The sequence below is a fragment of the Mytilus edulis genome, chromosome 5 (assembly GCF_963676685.1).
Source record: "Mytilus edulis chromosome 5, xbMytEdul2.2, whole genome shotgun sequence".
NCBI lineage: Eukaryota > Metazoa > Mollusca > Bivalvia > Mytilida > Mytilidae > Mytilus > Mytilus edulis.
Window position 1 is genome coordinate 43287071 of NC_092348.1, and position 11770 is coordinate 43298840.

The 11770-nt window shown below is 31.3% G+C and overlaps 1 protein-coding gene across 1 annotated transcript; it reads right to left on the minus strand.

Annotated features, from left to right (window-relative positions):
• Positions 1 to 393: 393 nt before the first annotated feature.
• LOC139523732 (uncharacterized) lies at positions 394 to 4821 on the minus strand. Its single transcript, XM_071317981.1, has 3 exons — positions 4650 to 4821; positions 3174 to 3394; positions 394 to 925 (listed from the first exon to the last, which is right to left on the minus strand). Exons 1-3 carry the CDS (start codon positions 4719 to 4721, stop codon positions 718 to 720), a joined length of 501 nt encoding a protein of 166 aa, XP_071174082.1. The 5' UTR covers positions 4722 to 4821; the 3' UTR covers positions 394 to 717.
• Positions 4822 to 11770: the final 6949 nt, after the last annotated feature.

An 11770-nucleotide genomic window follows, 5' to 3' on the forward strand; every position in this document is an offset into this window, starting at 1 on the left:
GATTGCTTAAACTGTCTTGATCGAGATTGATCGCGTTGGTTTAATGGGCAGTGTGAACCTAGCTTTAGCTAGCTTTAAAACCAGGTTTAATCCACCATTGTTTGCATATTAAGAAAATGCATGTACCAAGTCATGAATATGACAGTTGTTATCCAACCGATAGGAGTGTTTGAGGTTTTCATTCAGCCAATTGATCAGGGAATTTACGTTTTGAATTTTCCTCTGAGTTCAGTATTTTTGTGATTTCACTTTTTATGTAAACTAATGACATAGAATTTCTTCACCAGGTAAAAACTCTTGCCAAATATACTTTTTTTCCTGTATAGTTTGTGTTATTTTTGCATTTCACGTTAAACATTTCAACAGCTCGTATCTAAAAAAAACAAACGTAAACGGTTACCCTCTTTTTTATTTTATTTACTGCAAAACCCATACAAGCAAAACCCATACATAAAATAACAAAAAATCTGAAGGCATTATATTATGTATACAGGTATACTTAACACTTTGCCTTTAACCCTGGTCCAGCTGTTTTTTTTAAGATGTATAAATTTAAAACAAAATGTATTATGTCGACAAAATAAAATATTTACACAATAAAACTTTAACATAGTTATAAATAAATGAACAGTTCATACAACACGAGAGCGATCAATATTTTATAACCGTGCACTATTTAAACTAGTTACTTTGTTATGTTGAACTCATGTCTGAGTTTCAATACCCTGGTTTCAATATGTTGGCAATTATTTCAATGTTTTTTTGTTTGAACTGTGGATTTTTTTGGCATGTGCTGACTGCTATATCATATATATTTAGTTTCCTTTCTTCTACATCCGTACTATCAGATTTGAACAGTTTCCCGAAGTATTTCTGACAAGATCTATAATGATGAAGGGTAACATCAGTTGGCGATGCTTCATACCTTTAAAAATGAAAGTATACATATAAAATCTAAACTAATTATGATAATAATTTGATAATTATTAACTGCTTTTAACCTGCATTTTTTTTTCATTTATCTCGTTTAAAACTAATGGGAAACACTTTTCAACCCTCTCGCGTGTGTAACAACGTATTTGATTTTGACGAAAGACTTCTCTGTATTAGAGAAACCAGGGTCCTCGGTCATAAAACTTTACTCAGAACTCGGAGTACAAAAATAGTGCCCAAAACTCCAAATCCAGTATTTTGATTAGTTGATTTTCAAGGCTGAGTACAAAAATCGTGCTCGAAAGTTTTATGACCGCAAGGCCTTATTACACAAGGTTTTCACAAACTTGTCAAAACTTTTACGAGTTTATCATCGGTACAAGGACATCATCAAGATCAACAGGCAGACATCTTAGACTTTTATGTTTTTAACATCCATTTTAGAACATTTTAATGGAAATAAAACAGAATTAACGTAATTCACCTACTTGATATGACATATGAATTATAACATATTAAAATGTACATATTTTAATGCACCAGATGTACATTTCACTTGTTTCTTTTTCATTCCTGTGGTGCATCATAAATTAACATTATGTGTTATAGAAAAATACATATAGGTCCGATATAAACTACTTTTACGTTTAGCATGTTTAGTGCAAAGATTTATATTTAAGTTTATTACTATTTCTATTATTTCATTTCGATTTTTTAACTTTTACCTGTAATGTAAAGAGCATTTATTTCCATTTTATATACATGATATATGAAATTTCAGACGTAAATTCCTAATATCTTTGGTTATTTGAACGCCAAATTCTAATTTAAATTCATTAAATTTTTCATTTTAGAGGCTATATACACGACAATTTTTTCAGAATCTTTATTTTTTTGTATGCTACATGTATAAATCATTTATTTGTCCTGCTGGAAAAAAACCCTCACAGAATATAAGAAACAAGAATGTGTCCAAAGTACACGGATGCCCCACTGGCACTATCATTTTTCATGTTCCATGGAAAGTAAAATTGGGTCAAAAGCCTAATTTGGCTTGACAATTAGAAAGATCATATGATAAGCAGCCAGTGTACTAAGTTTCAAGTTGATTGGACTTCAGCTTCCTCAAAAACTACCTTGACCAAAAACTTTAACCTGAAACTCCCATTTTCATTTTCTATGTTCAGTTGACCGTGAAATTGGGATCAAAAGTCTAATTTGGCTTTAAAATTAGAAAGATCATATCATAAGCAACAAGTGTACTAAGTTTCTAGTTGATTGGACTTCAGCTTCATAAAAAACTACCTTGACCAAAAACTTTAACCTGCGGACGAACGAACGAACGGACGGACGGACGGACGGACGAACGAACGAACGGAGCCACAGACCAGAAAACATAATGCCACTACTATCGTAGGTGGGGCATAAAAAGTGACGATTATCGTTTCAATTACTGTGCTTTCATCTATTTTAGGGTTGGAACCCATTTTTGTGGATTAAGGGAATTTTTGATGTGCTGTTTCGTGGCTTCGTGTTTCCTATATGCCTATATAAAATAGTACCACGTTGAACATTTAAAAACTATCGGTTCATCTTTATCATTATACATTGGTATCAATGAATAATGATGAACTGAAAGTAAATGGCAGTTATTTTGTTTCCTTTGTTTCCTTTAATGAAAAAAAATGAATACTCGAAAATTTCAGGTTTTAATAACTGTCACATCTATAACCAATGAACATATTGAACCCTAATCAGGTATTATTTGGTAATTTCAAAATTTCTTAAAGACAACATATACTTTTTTTCAACAAAAAAAATATGATGAAAATATCGTTTTCATTTCTATCGGAAAACATTTAGAAGAAATAGTTATCAAAGGTACCAGGATTATAATTTAGTACGCAAGACGCGCGTTTCGTCTACACAAGACTCATCAGAGACGCTCTTGTCAAAATATTTATAAAGCCAAACAAGTAAAAAGTTGAAGAGCATTGAGGATCAAAAATTCCAAAAAATTGTGCCAAATACGACTAAGGTAATCTATGCCTGGGATAAGAAAATCCTTAGTTTTGAGAAAAATTTGAGATAAAAAAAAACATGTAGAAATTTGACGATACATGGATTACTTGTTAAAATATATGTATTCATTAATTTACGATGACGATATCTAAATGCATTTGGATGTATGTGTCACAATGTCTTTTAAAAAATTTGTATTGTCAGTTTAGAGATATTACCTTTTGAATCCATCTTCCGGATTAAAATTATGAAGGATTGGTGATGCTATGTGTGTACGACTCGGCACATGTACATACTTGAGTCTGTCGTATACGGGGATAGTACCATTAAGATACTTCCTTATAAACAATGAGCTTGATTCGTTGTAAGGTTTCCTCGTTGTAATATGAATGTTTGGTTTTATTAAAAAACCTGCAGTTAAACTATCGATGAGTTCATCCTGAAATATTAAGATTTACAAGGATTTGTAGATGCATGTCTATGTAATGTTAAAAAACCTTAGAATTCAAACAAAAGCAATTTATACTTTGAATAAAAGATTCTTATTTTTATGGGGTATGTGTATACGGTTTGGTGTATAGTGTTTGGTGTATTGTTATTGGTATAAGTGTTTGGTGGAGAAAATAACACTGGCGTGTTTTATGGAGCAGAATCTAAATTGAAGTATTCACTCCACTGATTTGACTCACCCAATGTTTTGAGTCGAGAGTCACTAATGAGTATTATGTTCACAAAGCGCGTACAAGTATTGGTTATACTAAATTATCAGTCTCATATATTTGTGTTACTTTTTTGCAGATTTTGGTTTGAAATAATTACCTGTGTCTCATTGGTACTCATACCACATATTCTTATATCTATTTCAAACACAATTAGCAAATTGAAACATAATAAGTTATTTTGTTTTGCATCTTTAATATGATTCCCCAAACAAAATAATTATGTGCACTACACACGAGTTTACTCTTTTAGAACTTGATCTGTTCATGATATTGCAAGTAAAATAACAAAAATACTGAACTCCGAGGAAAATTCAAAACGGAAAATCCCTCATCAAATGGCAAAATCAAATGATAAAACACATCAAATGAATCCACAACAACTGTCATAATCCTGACTTTGTACAGACATTTTCGTTTTCAAATGTAGAAAATAGTTGATTGAACCTGGTTTTATAGCGCTAAACCTCTCACTTATATGACAGTCGCATCAAACAGTCAAAATATGGTTACATCAGTCATCACTGTGTTACAATCTAATATAATAATAAATTTAATAAAACTATAAGGAAAGCAGCAAATATTTACCATAAAATATCCCACTGTTAATGAAATATTAAAATTAATACTTTCATTCTTGCCCTTAATATCGGAATTGCATAGCTCGTTTATTCAGTTACAAAAAGGTTATATTCTATAATCGGGGATGTCAATTACAATAGGCACAACATTTATCAATATAGACATGCATAACTGTTAAAGGTATTCTCCTGAAAGATTATCAATATTTCCTTGCACATGTTCTAACTACATAAAGAAAGGAAAACAAAACAACGGAAGTGATAGCAGGCGCTCATGAAGATTAAGCAGATCCTTATAAGAATGATGATCAAAAGATAAAGATTTTAAGCAGTGATGCGAATTAAAAAAAAGCAAACCTTTCATTAGTTTTAAAAATTAAAGAATAAAACTTACTAGTACTCTTTTTAGAGAGAATCCATATTTTCTTATGTTTGGTACGACAAATTCGTCTCTATCTATTCCCATTACATACTTGTAACATACATACGTGTATGACAATCAAGCGCAAAAACTTCTTGATTTATCCATACTCTGTCAGTATTATCGCTCAATCGTATATCCTTATCTGAAGTAAAAAAAATATGAACATCATTTCATTTAGCTTAGTACTTGTTAAAAAAAGAAAGGGTCATAATTTTTACAATGTTTAAGTTATGACAAATATAATATATTAGATATATTTATATTGTGTGCATGAAAAAGAGGGAGAGATATCACATAGGCAGTGAAGAAACACAAATTACAAAAGCAGCATACAACATACAACAACATGATGGAATACAGAAAAAAATAACATACGCATATAATGCATAACAGTCCATGAATATTATACAGAACTAATACTCAATATCACCCCTGAAATCTCTGGAAGCAAAGTAGTTATTATTGAAGGCATGAACAATTCACCACATATGAAAACAATTCCTGTTATAACAAAAAATGGTAGTTATGATTACAAAATGTTTTAAAGGATGTTTCTGAGGTCAATGTGCAAAAAGTCAATTTTCAATAATATGCGGAAGTCAATAAAAAATTACAAAACCCAACGCTCGACTATATCAATCAACGCTCAGACTTGTTAACAACTGGCATGTTCCTGATTTGATACATAGATTACCATTACTTAATTGAAATTTGACTTATGGTTCGTTATATCATTGAAGTGTTATATTGATAGGAAGAACCACAACGTCAGTTCATAGATTTTATCTGTGTTACCACCGATTCACGGCATGTAATCAATCAAATCACTGACAATTCCCGGTCATTTTCGTGTTCACGTAAAATTACGAACAGACCGGTTGTTGTCGTATATACGTCAGAAGTAACCCGAATAGTTCACATTACATTGTGCTGCTGAACGCTGCCGTATAGAGTCATTCGTTCAATGTTGATTTTAGTCTATTTATGTCTTTTTCAATCTTGATAGTGTATGCCGACAGTTATCACATATGAATTGGTGGAAAAGGGTGGATCATTTTCAGTTTTGATATTTAAATAAAAAAAAAGCCGTTTATGAAAATTAAGAGCATGATTGTACAAACAATATATTTCGACCCCCTTTTCTTAAATACGAATTAATTTGTGTATACCAGGTAATTAAAATAGTTACATTTTTGAACGTTTCTATTCGATAACTTGTACATAAACTAATTTATTTGAAATAAATTTGCGGTTAGAAAGATAGCGTCAAGCTCATTTTGTTTGGTTGTTTTTCTTTTTTAACTATTCCGTGTTATATGTATACTAATATTCAATTGTAAACACCTTTAAATAGATATACATTTAACATATTTTACGAATAAACTTGGTACGCTTCAACAGTAAAATATTCTATGTCTTCATTTGTCTACATTGTTTTGTTAAATATTATGTGAATTCTGATCCCTACATCGTTATAGCCTGTTTAACCCGTGCTTCCCTTTCAATCGAAAAATATTTTTAGATCATTTTAAATCAAATAGTAAAACGCCAAAATATACAAAAAATAAATACATTTTTCAATGATTTTCCCAAAAGGCCCGATTGCAAAAAAATGTAAGGTATAATTTATACCACTGATTTATTATTCTAAAGCAAACTCTTCCTTTAACTAAATGTATAATATTTCATAAAGTAGCACATGGAGATATATTCTTTATAACATATCTGAATTGCAATGGTAAAAAATAGATAGTATGCAAATTCTCGAAAAAAATATCGCGGTATTGAAACTATTGTATGTCATTAAACATGATAAAAGCAAACGTTACCTCTAGTAGGAATCCCAGCAACATGAATGATATCTGTTAATCCTAATGACTCATAATATTCCAATACTTTCATCGCATCATCGTTCAGGTTTTTTGTATACGATATAACCTTGTCAACTCCTAAGATCCGTTGAACTTCAAACCATTCTAAAAGCAAGTTAGCAGATAGAGATCCATACAGAACAGTAGTGCATACAGCTAATTCACCTTGTGATGGTGTTTGTACTGCGACATAATATTTTGCATCTTTGTTACAAGTTTTGTTGAACGCAGTTGAAATTGATACCCACTTGAACGATTTTGACATCATTGGTAGCGGACACGTATATTGTACTCGACGAAATGGGCTGTTTTCATACGAAAACACGTGATGTTCGGATGATCGAACGTGTTCGACTATGGTGTCACCATTGTTTGAACGAAAACAACATGTAAAGTCACTGTATTTGTCTTTATTGTCCTCCAAACCAATAACGCTAACGACATTTTGATCTTTTCTTTTTCTCTTTTCAATGATATAAGCAGATAACATATACACTGTTGAGTCAGATGTCTCTATGTACTGAAGGGGGTGAAAAGATGTAAAATGTTCATTTCTGGAAATGCTTTGTCTATAAATCACTTTATTGTCTTGTGACACAATTGAATATTTACTTACGATATATATTAAAACTACTAAAAACACCGGTTTTAAAAACTTTCTTCCTAGGGAAAACACTCTGGATCGACAAATTTCCATTTTATTACAATGTATATAACTATCCTTTACAAAATAATACTAAATATTAATAAACGCACAGCTGCTGATGATTTACAATTTTTAGTAGTGATAATGCATATTATGTGAAACAGATGTAAAAATAGATTTAATACACTTTTATAAACTTTTATCTCCAGTAAACGTTTTTATGTATTTATCGTTACCAGGAACGCTCAAAGCTAAATACATGAAGCTCTATGTAGATGTATTACCAAGCAGAAAAGTTTGAAACTACTAGTATATAACATAAAGGGACATAATTATCTACACTATGACACAAAACAGATCATATCAACCACAATAACTGACATCTCGGAGAAAAACACATGCATACGGAGCGCTTTTCTTGGGCTAGCTCCACGAAGAACACTAAACGCCAAATATTTGAATGCCTTGAATTTAGAAAAACCGAAACTGTTGAAGAGCTGTATGATGAAAAAAAAACCTTAAACATTATCCCAATCTATCTGAAGTCAATGATGTCTTAAATTACAACAAGAGTAGTATATCGCTGTTCAAAAGCCATAAATCAATTGAGAGAAAACACATCAGTGTTACAAACTAAAACGGAGGCAAACATATCAACTGTTAGAGGAAAACAAAGGTTCAACAAAAAACTAACGTCAATGCAACATTTATAAAGACGAACTATTCAATTAAAACTGCAATATTTCGGACTTGGTAAAGGAAAGATGGTGGGTTGAACCTGCTTTGATTGCTATCCAAACCTCCCGCTGGTATGTCAATGTTACAAATACCGTTAAAATGACGTCCGGATATTGTTTTTGTAATAGAAAAAACTTCCGTGTTTTCAACTGGACTGTTTCAAAATTACATATAATTTTCATCGGACAATTAGTTATACATTTTTCTGTGTACTATGATCATTCATATCTTATAAATAAAGTGTATTTGCTATTTACTATCCTTTCCAAGGCTACAATCAACGGCGGTCACTGATATACTATATACAAATAAACTCATCATAGATTCTATTCTACCACTACTGGTGGATGTTTTGTCCCGAGGGTATCACCAGCCCAGTAGTCAACATGTCGGTGTTGACATGAATATCAATAATGTGGTCATTTTTACAAAATTCCTGTTTACAAAACTTTGAAATTTTCGAAAACAAAATTAGGATTGTCTTATCCTAGGCAAAATTACTTCAGCCGTATTGGCACAATTTTTTGAAAATTATGACACACAATGCACCCTTTGACAAACAAACTTTGAACTTGTTTGATACGAGAGTCACGGATAAGTCTTGTTAGACAAAACGCGCGACTGGCGTACAAAATTATAATCCTGGTATCCTTGATAACTATATACTATATAGTAATCTATACCAAAAAACTCATCATACATGTATATTCCTGGATTTAAATTTTGTATTTGCGCCAGACGTTCTTTTCGTCTACAAAAGACTCATCACTAACGCTCGAATCAATTAATATATCAGTGACCGCCGTGGATAATAAACTTGGAATTGATATACAGTTACTAGAAAATACACTTTATTTATAGTATACTGGTATATACAGTATGTTCGTAGTATACAGAAACAGAAAAAAAAATAAATAACGGACTTCAGAAAAAAGTTTGAGGGCTAAACAAATTTGTCTCGTTCACAAGTCCATATTTCTTTTGATACTTTTCCTGAAATTCTCCAGTCATAAAATCTTTACAAAATTTCATCCAGTTTTCATACTTTCAATTACAGATTATATTTGTTTGTTTTTCCTACGATACAAGCTGTTTAACTTCAAACATGTTACATGTAAATAGTATCCATCAATACTATTGACTAGCTTTAAACACAACATTTATTTGCATATTATGCAGCTGGTTCTAAATTAAATTTTTGTTCTTTTAACATCTTCCTTATATGAAGATGAGGTATCACAAAAGGGGAATTTTAATCAGATAATGCTAAAAAAACAAGAAAAACATATGAAGCTTTTGTTGGGATAAATAATACTTTATTCCGCCAATGTATATTATTGTGTTTTTCTCTCCCTTCTTACGTATACTTAACGGTGTTTCTGATTAGAACTTATAAGTTTATTTCATAGCGAATCTGTGAGAGTTGTATGTGACTTGAACTTTAGTTTTCTCTGTAGTGTTTGGTTGGCTGTTTGGTGTCTAATGGGCATTCTGTCTGGGTTTATTTTACTGATGGCTAGATATTGTCGCATTACGCCACTATCAAACAAATGGGAAGTTAAGCTAGCGTAAAACATGGTTTAATCCACTTTTGTCTACATAAGAGAATACCTGTATCAAGTCAGGAATATGACAGTTCTTGTCCGCTCCATTGAGGTGTTTGAGCTTTTGATTTTGCCATTTGCTAAGGGACTTTCGGTTTTGAATTTTACTTGTAGTTCAGTAGTTTTTCTGTTATATTTCTCGATGTATTTAGTTCTTTTCCATCAAAACCTGGTTTTATGTAAGTTTGAATGATAAAAACAACACTCATTATAACTTTTCTATTGGATAATTATAAAAATGTGTTTAAAGAAAAAATAATCTTGCCAAATGCTGTTTTTATAATTGCTAACTGATTAACATGTATGTAAAAGTTATAAAAATAATGATTATATAGAAATATTAGACCTAATTCACTAATTAAAGTCATATGACACGATTTTCTTGTAGTTAAAATGTTATCAAAATCATTTAATCAATGCATACATATATATTGTACTACATCCTTTATGCACTTAGTTTAGTGTACAACATATATCGATTACAAATTTGCAACGTATTGTCGACAAATAATGTTTTATATCATGATAATTATCCCAAGCGTATTAATTTCTGGATCGTCACATTGATAAACAATCAACACAGACCGCAAGGATCTCGTGACAAATTTGTGAATTGATAAAGTCATGATATTCACTTATTTCATATTTTTCACTCGTTCCTGAATTTGAAAAGGCATATACAGAATATAGCGGGTTGTCCAGTTGTTGTTAGCGCTCATCCTTGACTCCAATTCGAGACGGTATTGTGACAGCACAAATGTTGAAAAAAATTATAAAAATCAGTTGAAAAGGGTTGAAATATAAGCTGGTTGAAAAAAAGGGCATGTGACAATTTTTCTACACCTCTACCATGTCTAGAAAACAATTTTGCATACAATTAACAAAATGAGACATCGAAGAGTTTTTTTTCCCCGATTGTTTCTTGTGTGTTGACATTTTTTAGTATATTTTCTTTTCTTTCAAACATGGTTTCTATTTTACAATTTTATGTTTAAAGAGGAGTTTGCTTCAAAATTAAATGACTATAGTAGTAGTTTATTTTGGAGGTTGGTAAATTTGGAGGTACGACATTTCCTTGTTAGTTGAACAGTTTTCATTTTGATGTTATGTTTGACGTTGCCATTTAAGCGGGAGATTGGGCATGCAACAAAACCAGGTTCAGCCAACCATTTTAAAAAGAATAAATTTAAATGTCCTGTTCGTAGTCAGGAATGTGGCAATTGTTATAATATAGTTCGTTTCTGTGTGTGTCACATTTTAACGTTGTGTTTTTTGTGTCGTTTGTTTCCACTTATACATGTATTTAAAATAAATGTATAAGTGGAAACAAACGACACAAATTTTATGTGTGAATTCAAATTATTATAAGACGTGTCACGGTACTTTTGTATCCCAAATTCATGTCTTTAGTTTTGAAGTTATATTTGTTATTCTCATCGAATTTTGTGTAAGGGTTAGTTCGTTTCTGTGTGTGTGACATTTTAACGTTGAGTCGTTTGTTTTCTCTTATTTTTGAGATATTAAGATAAGACGTGGCACGGTACTTGTCTATCTCAAATTCATGTATTTGGTTTTTTATTTGTTATTCTCGTGGGATTTTGTCTGATGCTTGGTCCGTTTCTGTGTGTGTTACATTTCAGGGTTGTGTCGTTGCTCTCCTCTTATATTTAATGCGTTTCCCTCGGTTTTAGTTTGTTACCCCGATTTTTTTTCCCCATGGATTTATGAGTTTTGAACAGCGGTATACTACTGTTGCCTTTATTTACATTTAATGTTTTTGTCGTTGTTCTCTTATATTTAATGCGTTTCCCTCAGTTTTAGTTTGTAGCCCGGACATGAGTTTTGAACACCGTATACTACTGATACCTTTATTTGTCTTGGTATTCCATTGTCAATAAACATGTCCTTGACGTAACTTGTTATGACGATTATAACCAATACCAGTATATTCAACAAATACATTTAAACTGTATTGTATTATATCGTCTCGATTTTATCAAAAGTTAAAGCTGATATTTTGAAAAAAAAAACATAAATTTACATTGCGGTTACTTAGCTATTTGTTCTTATTAACTATTTGATAGTGTTATATAGGTTGTACCCGTGAAGTAGCATGGTTATTTTATTGGGATTTGTTTTCATTAAAAAAAAATCCAATACAGTTTCTTCGAATTCATACTTTGACAATTCGATGCCGTTGCTGTCAAAAACGAAAAGAAAGAGGAAGAGATA

What these genes read in the sequence shown, in the direction of transcription:
- LOC139523732 (XM_071317981.1), bottom strand. Translation starts at nt 4,721, where the DNA reads ATGGGAATAGATAGAGACGAATTTGTCGTACCAAACATAAGAAAATAT. An exon ending in TCTCTCTAAAAAGAGTACTA is followed by an intron (nt 3,395 to 4,649) that starts GTAAGTTTTATT and finishes TTAATATTTCAG; the next exon opens with GATGAACTCATCGATAGTTT. An exon ending in CCGGAAGATGGATTCAAAAG is followed by an intron (nt 926 to 3,173) that starts GTAATATCTCTA and finishes TCATTTTTAAAG; the next exon opens with GTATGAAGCATCGCCAACTG.